The sequence below is a fragment of the Sebastes umbrosus genome, chromosome 5 (assembly GCF_015220745.1).
Source record: "Sebastes umbrosus isolate fSebUmb1 chromosome 5, fSebUmb1.pri, whole genome shotgun sequence".
NCBI classification, from domain to species: domain Eukaryota; kingdom Metazoa; phylum Chordata; class Actinopteri; order Perciformes; family Sebastidae; genus Sebastes; species Sebastes umbrosus.
Genome location: NC_051273.1, coordinates 16,078,858 through 16,100,520, shown reverse-complemented (window position 1 = coordinate 16,100,520; position 21,663 = coordinate 16,078,858). Strand labels below are relative to the sequence as shown.

Genomic DNA, 21,663 nt, shown 5'->3' with positions numbered 1-21,663 from the left:
ATTTATGTACAATAGTGTATTCTTTAAATAAAGATGAATGCATTTTGGCTCGGAGCTCTGTCTTGTTTCTTGTGGACAATGAAGGCCAAATGCAACACGCTGCTTGATGGCAATGACACAACTCTGACAGCAACTCTGTAGTGACAAAACATGGTGTTCTCAGAAAACCATGTGCTTCATTTAATGCCTCTCACATACTATATTATCATCTTTATACAAATGTCAAAAAGCTGTCCATGTTGGATGCACTTCTATTGCTCCAAACGACAGACTGAAGGATGATCACTGATTGCATACGTTATTTTGCTGATACTAATCTATAGTTGATTGACGGGGATATCCTTTGATGATGTAATTTCCACCTCAGTTAGACTCCTGCAGAGCTCAAAGGGGATTTTCAATAGGTCAGGGTCTCTAAAGGAAGACACACTAGATCTGTGTAATTCACCATCAGCCATAGATTCTGCATTCAGGCTCGGGGCTTGATTTAATATCTGTGTCGGTGCTGGTTTGACCCACAATAGAGTGTAAGACTGAGGCTAAGAGAGAGTTGCTGTTTCAATACATTGGTGATCATAGACTGTATATAAGAAGTGAACGTAGTCACAGTGACATCACCCACTGGTTTGTGGACTGCCATTTTGAAGTCTCGAGTGTGGCATTTTGGCCGTTGCCATCTTGTTTTTTTGCAACCAGAAGGGTGGAGCTAAGTACAACTGAACGCTGAGTAAGACATTTTTAGGCAACCAAAATGTTACAATTAACTTTCATGAACTGAATCACACTGTGGAAGGGTTCAAGATGAAAACACGGACAACACCCAGACCGTGCAAAGCCGTGGTAGCGACCTGTCAATCACAAGGTAGCCACGCCATAAAGCATACCCTGCTTTACGGTCTATTTTACTCTGAAGGGGACCATAATTTACCAAATGAACATCATGCTGTATTGAAGAAGACCTGAAACTAGCGATTGAGACCATAAACTCATGTTTACCGTGTTTACTGAGGTAATAAATCAAGTGAGAAGTAGGGTCATTTTCTCATAGACTTCTATACAATCACACTTCTTTTTGCAACCAGAGGAGTCGCCCCCTGCTGGATATTAGAAAGAATGCAAGTTTAAGGCACTTCCACATTGGCTTCACTTCTCAGACCCAGAGGTTGCCCACTGGTAGTGATCTTTTTGTACAGCACTAGTCCAAATTAAAACTCCACTATACATTCTTTTTTTTTTTTCTTTAGTTTTACTTCATTTCCTGCCACTGATAAATTCAGCACACTGGACCACAGTGCGCTGAACACTGGAGCTATTTCAAACCTGCAGTCTCTTGAAACTCTCTTTGGTACACTAACATCCCTCCCCTCTGGACACTCATCCATTCAATCTAGCTGCTTGTCAGAAGCACTCGCTCCAATAATTCTCAACATCCTTGGCCTCTAACCAGGTAAAGAGAGGAGACACGGGTGTTAGCTGGTATCATAAAATGTCCAAACACAATTTCTCCAAATTAGCTCTGCTTGAGACTCCCATATGGACTGTGTAAAAAAAATGAATAACTGAGCATTTGCAGAGAAACTGTGGCTGTAACGGAGCACACACATTTCTCTTGCCAACAGCACTGATGGTTGATTCTGACGCCTCTCAGAAGACATCTGATGCTGGTTAAAACAAAAAACGACTGCCATATAAATACTGCATCCCCCAGTGTTTTCAATTCAGCTCCAGAAACCAGTAATTATTTTAAATGAAAATGAAGATGGAGAAAAACGGTTTTGCTTGGGGATAGGTATTTAGAATCAGGCTTTTTGTAGCAACGACTGCATGGTTCAACCCATACATCACAGAGTCAGCAATTAGGTTCAACCATGGGACATCTTTTTGTGCATTAATTTATTGGCGTATGGAAGAACACAGCTGTCTGGTGAGTGGTTATAAAAGATCCCATTAACTGATATATAATTGAACAATAAAAACAAGAATTACTCATAGGTTTTACAAATTAATTAAATTAGTCCATCCTTCTGGTGAAAACTAATTTGCATTGTGTTGTTTTAACTTGATTAACCAGCACAAGCACCAAAGTGTCACATAAATAGAAAATGAGGAGGCAAAAAAAACCAGCTACAGTAATGCATTGCACATCTCTCTACATGTGAGGACTTTGATTATTATTTAATGTTACGAGGTTATATGTATTGGGATTTATATGAGCATTGTATTTACATTGTTATCTGCAGCAGATTTATGAAAAGCATGTTTAAGGAATAGATCAACATTGTGGGAAATACACTTATTTTCTTTTTTTTGCCACAAATTAGGGCTGAACGATTTTGAAAAAAAATATCTAATTGCGATCTTTATGACTGATATTGCAATTGTGATATTAGAGGGAATGATAATTTTAACAATGTTATTCTCATTTTGATTGAAAAACATTAAAATGGTTATGGTGTGATTTTTGCAGAGATCTGTACCACACAAAGATGTTTTCTTAAGTCTGTAGAATATGATGTGTAGGCCAGAACGTCTCTGGAGCACCACAATATTCAATTTATAATGGTATTTTGACACACATTTCACCTTCAACAAATATTGCGCCTCCTGTGATTTGAAAATTGCAGTAGGCCTTATTGCGATTTCAATAAAATTTTGATTAATTGTGCAGCCCTACAGCGAGTTACATGCAAAGATTGATACTACTCTCACGTCTGTATGTTAATATGTAGCTGGAGCCAGCAGCCGGTTAACTTAGCTTAGCATAAAGGATAGAAACAGGGGGAAACAGGGGGAAACAGCCAGCATGGCTATGTCCAAACTTAACAAAAATACACCTACCAGCACCGATAAAGCTCACTAGTTGAGATATATTGTTTGTTTGTACAAAAACTGAAATGTAAAGATTGACAATTCGCTGTTTTATTCCGGACTATTTCTTGGCCGGGGACAGTAACTTCCTATAGTCTCCTCTTGTTGCTTGGCAACTGCTGCCGTATTTCCAAAAAAAGGCCCCATTGCTGCTTTAAAGATTTGATGGTGGGGAGACTTTAACCTTAGTTTGAGCATCCAGACTTGGCCCACAGGCCACTATTTGAATACCACAGTTTCTTAGCACAACTCAATCTCCAGAAATCACACATCATGTAATATATGTTGTAATGAATCCAGTGTGTACGTCAGCCTCTCTCACTGTGAAGTGAACAAGGTCTTTACAACCCTCGGTGTGTAGAGTGCAGCCTACCTGGCGCGGATACCTGCTGCGCCTCCGTCTCCGTCTGTCTCTGAAACATGTAATTTCATTCTGAACTCCGTCTGAGGAGATTCAACAGTAATTTAAGTTGTGGGAAGACTGTGTTCCCCCTGTATTTTGTTAAGCAGGTCTTTTACCAGAGCCTGTTCAGGTACAAATGTCATACTGAACTCATAAAAGGGTTGTCTGCCTGAAATTTAATTTGTAAAGACAAACTGACGTTTCATAATTGAGAAATGTTCTTGTGAATTTCAGTTCAACATCTTTTTCAGTTTTGTAACTCTCACTAGTAAGTAAACTGAATTTAATTTGACGCAGTTAACATCAGGACTGCTTTCATCTCAGTGTAGCACCTCATCTTCTCTGATCAGATACCACACTAGACTGCATAAAGGCCCTTGACATAGTCTTTGTTTCACGGCCCACTCAGCCGCTTTATAATAGCTAGAAACATGAAGAGAGAGGGCAAACAGGGACAGAGAGTGAGCTTGTTGGACTGTCAATTCCCTCGACGCCGTCATCATTATTCACTCCCTTAATTCAGGATCACAGCTAAAACACCACTTTTACTCTGAGGATGTCATTTGAATGTCGCTAGCTACGCACTCTTGTCTTCATTTTATTCACGTACATATTCATGTTTCATTTTGTTTGATTTGTGAAACAAAGGTTTGTTGAAAAATGAAAGAAAAGTGTTGCCAGCGCTCTGCCTGTTCCTTTTTCTGTCACACAGACACACACAAAAAACAGGTGTATAAGCACATTCCCCCATCAGACTATAAGAAAAGACAAATCTATCCTAGTCTGGTCTAATTGCAGAGACGTTGACCAGAGGAGCAGGAGGACCGGAGCCAGTGACAGCCTAACCTGGGGCGGGGTCCTCCGTCACCACGGTAACAGCTCAGGGGGACATATCCACCCCATGCTGTGTCTGAACTCATCAATCGATCAGACAACAGATGGGAAATAAGACTGGAGAGGACAAGTCTGTCTCTGGATCTGTACGCAAGTGGTTGAAAGTATCCGTGTGTGTGTGTGTGTGTGTGTGTGTGTGTGTGTGTGTGTGTGTGTGTGACAGTTTGAGATAGCCGGTTCTACCAGGTGTATGACTGCCAAACAGACAGACGGTGTTGTTGGCTAAAAGACATGCAGTAGTGGTACATTTGGTTCATACACATGAATGCACCGACAGACACACACGCACATCAGACAGATTGTGGTTTCAGCTTTCAGTATCTTCACACCCCGACACCTTTTCTCAGATAAGAATATCGTTCAACTTTAGCAACACTGGAAGAACTTATCTAGAGGAGAGGAAAAGGAAAAAGGAAAGGAATGAAAAGGAAGCATAAGGAAAGGGGAAAAAGGCTAAATAATGAACAGGGCATGGGAAGGGATGGAGCTGAAGAGAGGATTAGGACAAAAATGTAAATAAATATAGGCCACGAAACTCATAATAGTCTTGCATTTGTTTGGCTGGCTGATATTAATAGTGGTATGATCGATGTGAAGCTCTCATGTTAGCTCTCCCTCTTGGCTAGAGGTGGTAATAGAGTAGAAATAGTCCAGTTTTGACACCCAGTGAGGAATAAGGATTGATGGCTGCAGCGTCTATATGTTCACAGCAGAGAGGACGCTGCCTCTCTCTGTTAATTAGTACTGGAGGTCTAAAGGGTCGAACCATACAAATAGAATAGGAGTAGAACGCACATTCCCATTGAAATCAACGTAGCAGGATGGTCAGAGCACACCTTCAGGGATTTGTGCCAGAAATGGTTTATTTTAACCCAAACCACAATCTTTTCCTAAACCTAACCAAGTAGGTTTGTTGCCTAAACCTAAGGATATTTTTGTCAGAAAGCCCTGAAGGCAAACTTCTCTGGTCAGAACAGCGGTCATTTTTATGTGTACCGTTGCCATTGCGACCTGTTGAACTGTAGCGGGCTAACTTCCTTATAAACTAAACTGACTTACGGAAAGTCGCTGATTCACTGAGGTTTTGCAGCTACGACTAAAATGGGCAGTGGAATAGTAACGTTACGAAGCACAGAGAGCCAGAGTAAATGAACAAAATTGAATGTACATTGCTATCTCTACATGAGTGACAACTTTGTTTGGCTCATTTTCAGTGTAGCGTTAAAGCATGGTAGAATTAGTTAGCTATCTTGTTAATTTCAACATGCTTTAATGCTACACTGGTTACAGAAAAAGAGCCGAACAGCAGGCTGGTGGCCAGCAGCCGCACTGGGTCCAGCCAGACATTCATCTCTGGAGCTACATTCGCTCTCTTCCCGGGGAGCTGCGACCATACTTTACAGCCCCACTGACATGTGTTGTCACCATAACAACTAACATCAATCGCTATTTTCTTTTGTACAAGTGAAATGAGTAGGAAAGCAGTTCAATGTCTGTTCTACTCCTGTTCTATTTCTACGGGCGGACACAATTCCATCTATATTATTTTAGCCACATGACGAGGTGTGCACCAAAATTGGATATACAAAACTTTAATCGATTCCAACAAGTTAAAGAAGGCATATTGCTGTTTGAAAAGCAGTGACATAAAGACATTTTCATGATCTATTGAAAAAGCAACAGATCATGAAAATCCATTGAGAACAAAATAGTTTTTTGGAGTTTCATTGAGTGGATTATCTGATTTACTCTTTAAAAAAATCAGGCATTTAAGTTGGTGACCATGTAACCGCAATGTCTCCGGTTCGAGTGCAGCTGGGGTCCTTTGTTGCATATCTTCTCTCTCTCCTCTTGTTTCCTGTCTTCACTACACTAAATACTATCTAATGACATGCTTTAAAAATAAGCATTTTTAATAGGATTTTGGAATAGAAATAGTTTAGCATATTTCCATTTTCAGCCTACAATAAAAGCAGCATAATGAGAATACAACTAACTCTTGAGACCTTTTCGCATCTTGTATGTAACATAAGCAATTTGATATATATTAAGACTCAGTTCTTAATGTCTTTAGCTTCATGACAAACAAATCGCTCAAATTTCCCAAAGTCCTGAAAATAAAGTATCTATTGTGTCATCTATTCTTCTCAGCATTCATTCAGCATTTTACAAGCTTTGCTGAATGAGTCCTTAAGACTCTCTTTTTCCTCTCCATTCTTCTCTGAAGCAATGCTGTTCCTCGTTTTCTTTCTTGATCAAGGATTTAACGCTTTGGTTATTTGAACAGCAGAATAAGCTTCAATTCCCAAAATAAAGAGTGAAGAGGCTGAACCATCTCGACTTAGCAGAAATGTCTGTGGATGACAGAAATGGAGAAAAGAAAATGCTCTTTTTTTCCAGTCTCCTCATCTTTACTCTCATCAACTCCCTCTGCGCTAACTCCATCTCTCCTCCCATCCCCCTCCAAGTGTCTGGCACTAGTGGTGACAATCCCTTGGTGGGCGTCGCCCCCTGCCAACTGTTGCCAGTCTAATAGAGGGCTTGCCAGCAAATGAGACTGCCAAGGTGCCAATTAGTACGTACGATTACGCATAGAGGCATCCTTATCATTTCCTCCAGCTCTATCTCTTCTCTCATCTCTATTCTTTACTTTGTTTTCCTGGTTACAACCTCCTCTGTTCTCTGACTTCCCTTCACAACTTGCCATTTTGGCAAAGAGTAACAGTCTGGTGAAACGTGTGATGATGGCCTGAGAATATCAGTCACAACCGTCCTTAGCTAGCCTTTAAGGAAACAGCAAGTGCCATCTGGTTTTTCATGCCTCCCTCCCACTCTCTCTCTCTCTCTCTCTCTCTCTCTCTCTCTCTGTGTGTAATACAGGCCATCTTGAAACACCAAGGCAGCTTGCTGAGGTAATCGTGGCCTCCAGCGTTGACACCGTTACCAAATGGTTCCATAATTACACATGTTCACACATAATGTCGAGTGAGTCAGGAGTATCCACTGTGGAAAGGTTCACGCGCTTTGTATAGTCTGAGCTAACAGTCGTGTGTTTTGCCACCAAAGGAAGTATTTTCTACAGTTAAATTAGAGTTCCTGCCTGTACGACTCAAGCCCGTATACCTTCAATCAAAGCGAGCTCAGTGCAGTCATAGAGAGTTGAATCAACACCTCTCTGACAAAGACTGAACCTTATAAGCTTCACAGATGATAGGATTTACTGCAGGGCAATTGTACTGAAGGTATAACTAATAAACTGGCAAGTCAGTGTACACTAGTGGGCAATTTAGGACTACTTGCTGCACATCAAGCCTGAGGGGACATGTTGCACCTGTGTACAGTATACGTAACCAGAATGCCTCGGTGTCTGGGCCCCACCAGATAAATAATCACAGTCGCCACCGCATAAGAGCATTTCTAAGTTTATTTTCATTTTTTCCACGTCTTCTGCACACTTATGGGCAAATTCACAAAGAATGGATTGCGGTTGCTGTTAGTACCATGAATTGCACATTATTTGCAAACGCTATCTGCCCTGTCTCAAGCCATGTTAGCCAAGGGTGTGTCGAGGTGTGCCTGTGCCACCCAAAGAGAAAAGCTGGCACACCCAAAATTCAGATGCAAAATTAAATTTTAGTTATAGCCTTACTAAAACGACTATCACTAAAGAAAACAACCACTAGTGGAAGTTGGCAACCCTACACACACATTTAGCAGCAAAAAAGAGCAGTCATTGCATGTGGCCGGGAGCTGCACAGAAATCGGAATCGACATCATCGGAATTTCACTTTTGTGAATTTCGGACCAACAACAACTTTTCATATGTATATAGATATATATATATATAGATCTGTCTATATATATATGGCATATATATATATACAGTATATGTGGCATAGCCTTTTTTTCTAATGCACACCCACAATTTTTTTTTTCTGGCTATATGCTAGTGCTTTGCGCCAACAACAGGGTAGGCAGAGAGAAGAAGAAAAAAATTAATTTTCAGACCACCAGCCAGTGTACAGGTCCTGACCTCAAAACTTCAAGCAATTTAAATGTGACAAAGAGAAACCGTATTAAGGATTTAATATCCCAGTCTGTCAGTATAAATACACTTTAGCTACCACCAACTCTCTGAAGACGCTAATAATTTCACTGTAACTGTGTGTGGCTATTAGCGCTGATCTTTGTGAATTGTAGTGTTTTTGCAGTGAGGTTAAATTGCATAGAAAAGGGCCGATTTTGCACCAAAAGTTTGCATATTACCTAATTTAAATATGTGCAAATAGCACAGGAGCACTGAGATGCTATTTGCTTTGCAGAGCAGTTAGCAGTGCCTTTAACCCTTTGCGAGTGCTTTGAGAAAAGTTATTTTTGTTCTATTTTTGTCTTAGGCTCTAAACTAGTCCTGCACATTCTCATGAAATGCTTGGCAGCACCTGAAGCTTGACATCTTCTCTGAACCATATTTTTCATATAGGTTTGCACTTTATTTGCCTCGGCACACAATGACCTGTCACTCTGTTTTTTGTTGTTGTTTTGTTTACTATTATTGCTTCTGTCTACTGTGTATATACAATACATACTGAATATCTGTCCATTCTGGAAGAGAGATCCCTCCTTTCGTTACCCTTTTTAAGGTTTCTTGCTTTTTCTCCCATTAAAGTATTTTTGGGGGAATTTTTCGTTATCTGAATCAAGGATGACACCCTGTAAAATAGAGGCTGTCATATGCTTGTCAGGTTGTAAAACCAAAGGCAATTTTGTCATTCTGTACTATATAAATAAAATTGACTGCCGCCCCGTGGCCTATAGAGGTTAGCACGCCAACCATAGACTACAACGTCCCTGATTTGAATCCGACCAAGGACTTTTGTTTTATGTCGTTCCCCGTCTCTTTCCCCTCATTTCATCTCTCTACTCTCATCTATAATAAGGGCATAAAAATGCCCCAAAAATATATCAAATTAATTACTTGTCCGTATGTCTCCAATATGATTCTTTTTTAATCATCTTGCTGCCACTTTAGTTCAGGGTTTTGGGTTTTTTCTCACCCCCTTGGTAATTTTATATGCAACCATAATGTTTCTTCGCAGTGACATGGATGAAAAACTGTATACAACTATAATTGTAATCCAAATTTATTTTCATGTCACAAAATATGATTATAAAGTGGTTCACAAGGCACACACTCTTCTAGAAGAGTTATAATATAAGAAACATATTCTAGCAGTATATTGCTTATTCTTTTAAATAATGCTTATACTGTACATTATGCTTAGGATGTTAAATGTGTGCATGTGTGTGTGCGTAGGGGTTTGGGGAGTATGTCTCTGTATTAGTAACACCGTCTGTGACCCTTCCTATCTGCAGAGACCTCCTAATTACTAACTGATAGACAGAACTGGTGACTCATCTAACATTATCAGCAGTTCTCGTAATCTTCATTCACTCTCTAATAAGATTGTAAACGTCGAGTGATGGTCTGCAGGTGAGTGAATGTGTCCATGTGAGTGTTGGATGGACTGTGTGTGTTTCAGAGAAAGAGAGAGGGAAAGAGAGAGAGAGAGAACATTTTCATTAATTTGTCTTTGCTGTGGCCAGAATGATAATTTCGAGAGGGATCTATCTGCAGCTCACTTCATCATGCTGAATATTAATAAAATAAGACCTGAAAGGCTATTTCATCCACATCGAGCATGTCTCCTCCCCAAGTCACAAACGGTGGCTTAAATTCAACTCGCGAAACATGCCTGCATCTTACTGCCAAATAATGTTCAGTACATTACAGAGAACATTTTGAGTTTCTGCTTCATAAATCTTTAATTTGAAAACTGTTTTGGAAAATATGTAGATGTGTTTAGATTGCATTATTTTGGGCGAGTCAAATGACTTCAGCCTCGGCACCATACAGTACTTGCCAACCCTCCCGATTCACCCGGGAGATTTCCGTTTTTCATTGCCCTCTCCTGGTTTCCTCCTGGGGTCCAAATTCTCCCACATTTCTCTCGATTCATGACAAATTTTCACACTTTTTTTCCCTTTTTGTCATAACAACCTGTTTCTGACACTGTACATGTATAACTTCTACTGTTTCCATCCGAACAACAAAACAGTTACATCTATTGTCGTTTCCTGGCAGAAGAGAGCTGCTTGCGTCACACATCTCGGTTTGAGCTGTGCTCAGCGCTGGGTTCGGAGCACATCACAACGCGCAGCGCCCAAAGTTGGGCTTTGCTCGACACAGCAAAAAGCTGCCGTGGCGGGGCGCAAGCCATTTGAAATAACCGGTTTCAGATCGCAGTGGTGCCGTTGTCGCATTGTGTCTGAAAGGACCTTCCGTGGGTGAGATACAGAAAGAGAAATGGAAAGTACTTAGAGAAAGAAATACTCAAGTAGGGACAAAAAATTAATGACTAAACGAGAACTGATGAATATTAGTTTATGCCAGAGATTCACATAAGTTCATGCCAGAGGGGCAAATTATTCAGTATTCTTTCCTGAGAATTAAAAGTAAAATTAAAAGTATTAAGGACAAAAATGCTGTTGCAGTGTACTTCTGCTATTTTCATTCTTTAAAAGTCAGTGCACAGCACACACTGACCTCAGTACCAGGTGAAGCCAACACATCAATAAGTACTGCCTGATCTATACATAGAGCTAACAGAAAGGTAAAGTCTGATTACAGCATCTGGCACCCTTGGGGGGCCTTGACAAGCCTTGGTCTCTTCTTCTCTATCCCAAATCAGGCAGGTGAGATTAGGACAATCCATTAGCATGCGTCTGTCTCACTGTGGTTTAATTAAGCTTCTAATTTTGGTCGTGTAGTAACATGCTGTGGGGTTGAGTGTCCTCAACCGCTGTCACACGTCAACTGATCAACAGGCGAGAGGCAATGGAGGCTCTCTGGCCATATTTTTCCCTACCATCTTCCACAACACTTCTTCTTATTATTCATGTCATCCCGCTCTTCTCTCCTCCTCTTTCCTCCTCCAACCTCGCACCCTTCCCCTCTCCAACAGTGAGTGGAGTATCGTTAAGAAGCCCGAGCTCGGCTCATCAATAATTGAACACCCAGAATCATGTAGAATTCTCTAAGAACCCTGTCTGCCACCCTTTGTACTTCTGCGCTGTGAATTGATTAATATTTCATTCATGTGTGTGTGTGTGAGACTAAACGTGTGTGCGAGAGATAGGTTAATCTGCCGAAATCAAAAACATTTCCTCCCTCTGCTCTGACGGCGAGGCGCCTGCCTCTCTGGTGACTGCCGTAAATTGCCCTTTAATGTAACACCTTTCCCCCACAGAACAGAACAGACGTACATACTGTAAGCCCCCCTGGGCCTTTAACTGCCATGTAATTGATGTACTGTCAGTGCACAGAGTGCGGTGATGGTTTACAAGCTGTAAGCACCTCACTCACAACAGTCCATGGCTGCTTGTAGTATGATTCAGCTGGTTAATAATCCAGCATGGTGCACAGGTAGTAACAGGTTGTAGTTAAAGATGTCTTTTCCAAAATCCATGCACATTTGTAACCTAGGCCACTATATTTACTGCTACTGTATGTAAAACTTCTATGTGAAAAACTTTGGCAAGTTTCAACAATAGAACAAAAAATAAGATGTACACTACTTTTGGCTTAAAGTTGAGAAATGTAATGCCTCAACTTTGATAGATGTGTGAATACTGTTAAGTGTCTACAGCTCTTTGTGACGTCACATTAATGTCATTAGTGTTTATTTTGTAGTAAATAAGTGAACACAGCAGTAATTTTGCACACAGCAAGAGTCTAGTTGGACTAGCTTGACATTTTCCAGTAAATTTGATTTATTAAATTAAATAAATAATGGAAAATAAAAGGCAAAGTAAAACTAAGAGGTGTCTCTTTAAAGGTGCTAAATGTGAGAATGGGAGCATTTCTATTGCCTCTGTACGGCTCTCAACATGGCGACAGCTGAACCGGTGGCTCGCAGTTAACGGTGATAACAGCGCTAACAGTCGGCACGGTGTTATCAGCTGTAACCTGAGTTAACCAGTGGGGCACGCTCACATGCACTAAAAGGCACATGTGGCCAGCCCGATTATGTCAACAAAGCATGGAGAGGATTACAACACACACAGAGGGAGAGTGACTTCATTCTCTACTCAGGTAGACATTACTTCTCTATATCTTTACATAGCAAATAGTTGTTAGCTTCTATATCAATGTTCTGGATATCGTACAGAGCTTTAATACACACAATGTTCAACACTGGATGAGGTATCCGAACATGGCGAACCATTTATTTTGATGAAACCTGTTCATCCAGCGCACATAACTGATAGTGATATAAATTTCCTTGATAGTTTTACTGCAGTTTATTTTATGATTTGTGTTTGTTCAAGGGTTCTCAGGGGCAGTTTTTTCACTATTGCCAAACAGCCATGCATGGTAGGCTAGGTATACACAGATATCTTTCTGTATATATAATGTGATATCGCACACTGACCTTCATCTGGTCCTTCTCTAAGCAGGAAATGAAGCGCAGATAGTAAACACATGAAGTGGTCAAACAAAAACAATAATTCAGAGTGTACTGATGCCACATCTGGAGACATGGAGATGAACTATGGTGTGTTTTGAAAATAATCTGAACCAAATACAAGAAAAGGCCACCAATGACAAGTGTTAATGTGTATAAGGAGATTGGTGACAGACAGCAGATCAGCCTTGGAAAGCCTACAGCAGCATAACAAAATGGACCATTAACATGATTTTGTATTCAAGCTGAGGTGAAATAAACACAGATATCAAAAAACTCATACTCAAAATCATGATAATCAGATTCACCCCCACCATCAAACTTCTAATATTGCATTGTGAAAAGTTATCAAATCTCAATTAAACAACCTTCTTGTCTGACTTTTCTTTGTCTGGGTCCCTTTTGATTTGGCAGCGGTGAATTAAAAATGTAGGACAAAATCTAAAGTGAGTAGCTATCAATATTCAGTAAAGACCAACAAGCAGCAAAGACACTGTTTGTCAAACTTGAGCAACCAAACCACCTAGAAATAACTGGGAGCCTTAAACAAGGGCACAAGGACACCGGCTGTTTTGAATACAGTAAATCTCACAGGATCACCACCCCTTTGAATTCATAACGCTAATTCTGTTTCACAGACCTGCATCCACATACACACACACACACATACACTGTTGGACTCACCCACTGAGGACCACAATGAAGTCCATGACATTCCATCCGTTCCTAAGGTAGGAGCCTTTATGAAATACAAAGCCCAGGGCGATGACTTTTATCCCAGCCTCAAAACAGAACATCCCGATGAAGTAGGGCTCTGTCTTCTCCTGGAAGTGCAAAGCAGACAATCAGAGTGATAATTAGCTTACACTGAACTGAAATGGAGGCTCCATCAGAGGCAGTTTATGCTGATCTTTTAATTTCACCAACTTGATAGAAGTGTGGTTGTGTGTGCAGATGTTTCATATCTCACCAGTCTCTTAGACATGGGGGTCTTGTCCTCTCCAGGAAGGTGCTGCTCCAGAGCCAAGACAATACAGTTGGCGATGATGGTGGTGAGGATCATGTACTCAAACGGAGTGGAAGGACCAAGTTAAGGAACTTTTGACTGACTTAATGTTGAGTGTCTGGTACAGGATGTTACAGTAATATAAAGGATAAGGCTGGTGATATTCTATATTTGTGTCAATGGCAACAAATTCCTTGAAATGATCAAAACCAAATATATGTGAGTCAGCCTCTCAGTGTGACCCTCTCTGTCTATGGCTCTCAGCACATGAAGCCCAAGTAAATCTTTAAAAACAGGTCATGAATATATACTTTAACTTTTTTTTTAAAGTTCATTAATTTCCCCAAATAGCTGGGGACTGTAGTTTTTTATCAAACATTACTCAAAAAGGAGTAAATAGCGTTAGGGACTATTTTAAGCCGCAGTATTTGCAGCAACAGGACGGTGTATGTGGGACCAACTCAAAATAAATGACAGTGCCCATGTTCATGGTAATGTCACCCAGTGCAACAATATGGCTTATTGATGTGTTTTAATAGGTTTTGGACATGGATGGAGGTTTAAACACAGAGGAATATCGTGCTCCAGGGATGATGTAATTTGGTAGGCCAACAAGGAAGTTAGCATCGCCCGGGTTCCCTCGACAAAAAGCCAATGTGATTTTTCTATTGGGTTTTGGATTATTGCAGAACATAAGCTCTGTGGCAAACAAATGTTTATGATACTTTCATGTTTTGTTCAGCAAGATAATCTTTACAAATGAACATGACTTTTATGATTTTTGAAGCGTGAATGCAATCGGCATAACTAACGTTAGGCTATAAGCGACCTACACCACGGTTGCATGAGCGCGAGTGCACACAACGAGGCTGTAAAGGCGGACGAGTCCGAGTGATGACGTTTAGTAGTCTCATTTAGCCACTTCTTAGCAACCGCCTTTTTTAAGACACATAAAGGCTTCAAAATGTACAAGTGGGATATTTACTGACGTATTTTATATCGTAGAACAAAACGTTAAAATCTCTTAAGCTTGTGTTAACCACAGACCGTAAATCAGGCATCTAACCAAAAACCTATTCACAAAACCCATTGACTTCCAGACGAGGGAACCAGATGTGCTAAAATGATAACTCATTTCCAGGTTTTAAGACTCATTCATGTAGCACTCTATAAGCTCTATCAAGCTTTGAATACACAAACAATACTTGTCAGTGGCATCGGTTCATTGTTGGTTTTGATCTTTTCATATAATTTGTTGACAATAAGACATATAGTATATTGCTAGCCTCATCCTTTAAGTAAGAGATTATTTACAAAAAAGCAAATAGAAACAGAGAAGGCTCTAAACAGGTTTCTAGGTCACAGTCAAACAGAAATAACAATGTGGTCTATTCATCAGTAGTTCAGGAAATGTGCTCTAAAAATCTTTCTATGAAATCTATACAGAGCACAGAAAGTCTACACTCTTAGAATACAGAGAACACAGATTAAGATCCAGGTACTACATCACAGAAAAAAACACAAACAATAATTTAGTTAATCACAGTAAATCAAACCCAGCAGCACTGCAATTACAATGTCATGTAAGCATAGATAGACAGGCCAACATTGATTCCTCTGTATGAAACTGAATTAACCTGCATGGTATGAGCCTCGGGGCTGTAGACACAACCAGACACGGGCTAAACTTTATCTGAGGTCAGCTTCAACAGACAGCGACACACAGACATCCACACACACACACACACACACACACACATAAACACACCGCAGCAACAGGAGGCTTATCGAGGAGGGATGAGTGGGTGGGCCTGAAACGTGATCCCGTAAACAGGGTCACATACTACAAGCTTCACTGCCTGTTCTACAGGACCCGTGCTGGTTGTGGGTTCAACACCAGCCGCTCTGGGGTTGAGCTAAGCCAGCAATGTGCTCTTTATCTAATGCTCTGCGTGGGCAGACCCCTTTCTGCAGGTTATGTGCAGAAGAGGTGGGAAGGAAGGGAGCTTAAATCTGCAGAGGGGAGACAGGGAGGGAGAGCGGAAGTAAGAAGGAGGCAGAGATAACAGGGAAGAATGAAACAGGAGAAAGTGATAGGGGGGGGATGACGGGTGATCAGTGGAGGAGAAGATGATGGTTATATATATAGAGAGTGTCAGCAGAAGCTTCCTAAACTAAACAGGTGGGTGAGGGGGAGGCAATGGGACCATATAAGACCGACAACGGACAGATTGATGTTGCGCTGGCAGCCGAACCCAGCAGGGTTACTCAGGGACATGTGAGCGATGAGAAGCTAAATAAACAAAGCAAATACAATCTGACTCCGACAAGTACGCAAGGTGCTGAATTCAAAATTCAGAGGATATCATTGAGGGGTTGCCTCCATATGATGACGGCTGAATGGACAGCTAGCAGCTAACGGTGCTGCTTATAGATCGTATATAAGAAGTGGAAGTAGTCACCGTGATGTAACCCATTGGTTTGTGGACTGCAGTTTTGAAGTTCGAGTTCCGCAATTTGGCCAACGCCATCTTGTTTTTTTGCAACCGGAAGTGACACAAGAGGGTGGAGCAAAGTACAACCAAACGCTGAATAAGACATTTTTAGGCAACCAAAATGTTACGTATAACTTTCAGGACTTGAAAACACACTGTGAAAGGGTTAAAGTTGTAAGATGAAAACACAGACGACTCCCAAACCGGACAATGCTGTCAATGATTTGAATGATCATCATACTGTATCGAAGAAGACGGGAAATTAGCGATTGAGACCAAAAACTCATGTTTACAGTATTTACTGAGGTAATAACTCAAGTGAGAAGTAGGGTCATTTTATATTCTATACTACATTCTATACAATCAGACTTCTTTTTGCAACCAGAGGAGTCGCCCCCTGCTGGCCATTAGAAAGAATGCAAGTTTAAGGCACTCCAGCCATGGCTTCACTTTTCAGATGCCAAGGTTGCCCACTGGTGCTGCTAACAGCACAAAGAGAGCAAACATCGGCGACGGTACTGACAGAGCTAACAGTGTTAACCTGGGGGGGGAATTGGAGGCTGGGCGTTGAGCTTCTGCGATGATGCTGTGGTTCGGAACTATGTCATCAGCGGTAACCGCGCATGAGTGTAGAGCAGAGCGGCGGCAATTAGCTAGCAGTGGGGCACAATATTGAGACTAACATGCACGCAAGGCCGGACCGGCTACAGGAGGGAGTGTTACTTCAGTCTCTGCTCAGGTAGACATTACTCCTCTAGATCTTCACATAGCAAATAGTTGTTTGCTGCTATATTAATGATCTGAATTTCAAATTTAGCATCTTTAAACCTATGTTGAGCCACAGATTTGACTCAGTGATTGCAAGTTAATCGTTGACATACTTTGGAAAAACAAAACCAAAGCAACCATCAGCAATGAGTAGAGCATGAAAACAAAAAGCAAAAAGTGGTTTAACTGCATAAAATCTGTCTCAGGCTGATGGGTTTGAGTATATCTTTTGATTCACTTCTCTACAATAACTAGCATCACTTTCGTCTCACTGGCAGCGCTCAGCAGCAGCCAGTCGCCACACCCTGCATTCCCTCAAACACATACAACGCAAACAGGAGGCGGGGGGAGACGAGACGGAAGGACAGAGAGAGGTAAGAAAGGGGAGGAAAGAGAGAAAATGAAGATAGAAAGAGAGAGGTATCCACGGCAACAGGCTTCCTCTTCCAGCCAAAAGTCAATGCTACAAGACGGTTACTGGGCAGCTGAACTATATCTGTGGTTACACACAAACACACAAAAACACACACACAAACACACTGAGGCTACAGCGTTGTGCTGTATATCAGGGTAATTTTAACCACTACATGACAGATGTTGAAGAACTACAATAGGTTAGTATCAGTCATATAAAAGACTTGGAAAATGATTTTTGACTTTGTTCTAGATTTCAATGTGTTGTCATTTCTTAAAATAGGGAATGATACATCATATATATATTTTTTCAGATATTTTCATAATATAAATATTTTGATATTGTTGCAGTAGTTCTCTTTGTATTTGTGGGTAATTCCTTTTGGTGATTGAACAAGACACCTAAGACAACCTAAGAGAGCCTTTGACTAGTCATTTTGACCAGTCTTTTCAAAGTAAAAAGCACCTTAAACCTGCAATAACTGATGTTTTGGCCACTTTGGGGTCAGCGGGAAAAAGCTGCACAGACACGTTATCCCAAAGTTGATAAGGCAAACAGGTTAGCAAGCATTTGCCTATTACACATCCAGCATATAAGAAGCAACATTCATTTGGAGTTGTTTTTCTGGCAATCTCATGATTTCAAATGAAATATTCCCTCTCATTTAAAAGGGATGGTTTGGGTTTTTTGAAGTGGGGTTGTATGAGGTACTTATCCATAGTCGGTGTATTACTTACAGTAGATGGTAATTTGGAGAAACAAACAGGAGCACCAACACCGGAGCAAAGCAATACAGTGCTGTGAACGGGGACGGCAGAAAAACACATTTTATCCACCTAAAAGAAAGATTCACCTACAAAAAATGTATATCTGTTTAAGTGTACGCCATATTTACAATATTTTCCAACAGCGAACTGAACTGAAAGTGAAACGTATCTATCCTGTTTTTGTCATCTGAGCCTGCTGGCTTTGGAGAGAGCATAGATAAGTTTCCCTTTCAGTTCAGTTCCCTGTTGTAAAGGAGAAGGAAAGGGCTTTCTGAAGGCAAGATAAAGTGGTGAAAATATTCTAAATATAGCGTACACTTAAACAGATACCGATTTTTTTAGGTGATCCTTTCTTTTAGGAGGCTAAAATATGTTTTTCTGCCGTCTCCGTCCACAGCACTGTATTGCTTTGCTCCGGTGTCAGTGCTCCTGTCTGTTTCTCCAAACTGGGGGCGTGCCGACACCTACTACAGATAAGAACCTCATACAACCCTACTTCAAAACACCTGAACTATCTGCTCTGTTTTTGGTCTTCGCCAATTCCTCCGCCAAATTAGCTTTTTAGTTGTTTAGTTTAGTGGAAAATGGATCTTTAGCTGCTAAATGCTCCACTATCTTCACCAGCTAGTTGCTACAGTAGCTTTGTCTGCCTGCTGTTTGGTTCTGGACAGGTGTACAGTTGGTTTTAAATACCTGCTGTGGCCCAAAGTGCTGCAATGAGAGCGGTGAAAGTGAATCAATACAGCAAAGTTGTGGGCTGGAAAACAAAAACAATGAGCTGAAAGATGCTAAAGAGCTCTGAATATCTGAGGAGAACTGCAGAGTTTGTGATAATTCTCTGTTGGTTCGTCACAACGAGCAACAGTCATTTTATCCATTGTTATTACTGATTTGGCTTCAGCAGCCTTTTTGGATGCACTCACATACTCTACAGTCAGATATTTCAATAATTTCTCTCCATGTAATACAGTAAAATTCAATTCTGACATTGCCCTAAGTTAGACACTCAACAAGTGTCTTTAACCAAAATCCGTCTCCCCTCCTCTATGCTGCTCTGGAGCGGGACATTGATCGTGGATCGCCTACCATCTTTAGCAGCAAAGCGTCTCGTGAGCAATCCTGTGAGTCACAGTGACGCTGGCACCCTGCCTCGACTCCTCAAACATGCGTGTAAAAATAGACATGGAGACGGAGTGTGATGCCCTGTGCATCTGTGAATACGCTCAGGCCCAGATTGGATCCAAGCCCCTGTGATTATTATTGTATAGAGATGGAAATCAAAATGAATCACAGGCAGCTGAGCTTATTAGAAATCTGTGAATTATCAGCAGCATGCATGTGAGCGTTAAAGGCCGCATTAAATATACAAACACAGAGGAAAGCCAGGAGTGTAATCTCCATTTGGAGTAAAATTAACTCTATTTCCATCTCGGGAATGAAAAGATTAATCCACTACAACTTACATTTCCATTGCTGTACTGTTACTCAAATATGCATAAGATAAAAGATGCTGTCAACTGAATGGATTTAACGGGCTGCAGCATCAAACATTGTACAATCTATCTTCAATACCACATCACCTCCACACCTCAGTGGTCTGCTAGAGCCAGTCGATCAATCTTGAGGATAAATGTGACCATAGTTCAGTCCGTCCTGTTTATACGCAGCAGCCCTGCGAGTAAACAGTGTCAACTCAGAGCCAAAGCCGGCTCTTATATATACCTCTCTGTCATAGATATACAGAGATATACAGTCATAAAACCAGAGAAGGATGGTTGAACATACCTCATGGGATGTTTTGTGGATTGGTTGTATGTAAACAGACTGGATACCAGTTCCTACTTAGCATAGTGCAAGGCCACATTCACTAGACTAATTTTCTTCAGCTACATTCACTCTAAAAATCTGCTCTCATTAAAAGAAGTGAAAAAAACACAAGCAATAAGCGGAAAAACTGTTTTTGTAATTGGAGATAAATGAGAGTAGGACCATAAAAACACTGGGGACACCGGGGTCATTTCCTTGCTAATTTTCCATTTCCATTTTTCATGCAAGGATGCAATTTAGAGAGAAATTAATGGCCTTTCTCAAGTTTAAGCTGTCTCTCGAGACATATGCAAAGGATTTACAACCTAAAATGCACCCTTAATTAAATAACCATCCATGCATTTTAAATCCTGGTTAGGCCTCTGTGTTTAAAAAGAGCAGCAACACATCCTGTCGTATACCTAAAATGTCTACCCGTCTAACTGTTTCATACTTAAAAACTCACAACCCGCAGGCACATGATTATTACTGTGTGCCCTGATGAAACAAACTATTAAATCCAACTATCAATTATTTAGAGGTGTACCTTCTCAATGGGAAACTTCCCGCTGCGGGGGATCCCAGTGGGGATCAGGCAGGAGGAGCAGCTGTCAGTCCTCACCAGGCCTGCCACACTAAACTCAGGCCGTGGGCTTAATTACCCCTGACTCTTCCCTGCCAGGACCCCATCAGCCTTCCATCGACTGCAACCTCAGGCAGGTACAGTACGCTGACTGTCACACTCACACATGTACACAAACATTTAACCACTTCTTACTCCCGTGAGCGTTCACAGAATAAGATCGAATATGTACTCATATAAATATCAAATCATAGTGTAATAAGCCCACACACAGCTCTCTGGCTCCAGTGTTGCACGCTCAACCACAGAAGCCTCTGGATAATTCCTGAATTGATCATCTGCTGTTAATTGAGCGCTCAGAGAAAAAAAGAGCCTCTTACAGCGAGGTGACAGCGGCAAGTTGTTTTCCAAACACATGGCTGACCTTTAGGAGATGTCCTGCTGAGATTGTGAGTGTGTGGGTGTGTGTGTCCTCTTGTATTTCTATTCCTCTGAGGACCGACTTGAGTTTTAGATAATGAGAGTACGGACATTTGTGGAAAGTGAGGGTGGTTTTCTTCTTTAAAAGGCGAGGACTTTTAGGATTACAAATATGAATAGGTTTATGTTAAGTTTAAGGTAAGGGCTGAGGTCAAAAAGTAGGTATTTTTTCTTATCTTGTTAATTAGTGGCCTATAAAGGTGCTTGTAAGTGCACTTTTTTTACCTTTGGACCCAGCTAGGCTAGCTGTTTCCCCCTGCTTACAGTCTTTTGGCTATGCTAAACTTATAGTGATGAACCGATAGAGAATTATGGCTTGAATCTGCAGCTCCCCTCAGCTTTCCGGAGCTTTATAACGAGTTTCAGATCATTGTTTAGCTGTTAAGCCGCTACTTTACTGTTTTGGTTCACTCTCACCGCTCTCATTGCCTCATTTTCAGAAAAAAAAGGTCTAAAAACTACCTACTCAGCACCAAACAGCAAACAGACACAGTTAGCATCTAGCTGGTGAACATAGGGGAGGACTTGGAAGCTAAAGAGCCAGATATTTCCCTCAGGAGTTGGTAGAGACCAAAAACAGAGCGTAAACATTGTTGGATGCGCTAGGTGGCCAGTGAAAGCTGCTCCGTAACCGCTGGATGTGTAAACAGGCA

The 21,663-nt window shown here is 41.1% G+C and overlaps 1 protein-coding gene across 3 annotated transcripts in view; it reads right to left on the bottom strand.

The window, feature by feature from the left end:
• Positions 1-21,663, bottom strand: part of LOC119488314 (voltage-dependent R-type calcium channel subunit alpha-1E) — a 124,951-nt gene that overhangs the window by 54,353 nt on the left and 48,935 nt on the right. For all 3 annotated transcript variants that reach the window (XR_005206927.1, XM_037769867.1, XM_037769868.1), the window contains exons 4-5: positions 13,661-13,766; positions 13,375-13,514 (exon numbers count right to left, since the gene is read on the bottom strand). Coding sequence is in view for 2 of the 3 variants with exons in the window: in XM_037769867.1 (XP_037625795.1) it covers positions 13,375-13,514; positions 13,661-13,766 (246 nt within the window). In the remaining variant the exon portion in view is untranslated. The remainder of the gene's footprint in view (positions 1-13,374; positions 13,515-13,660; positions 13,767-21,663) is intronic.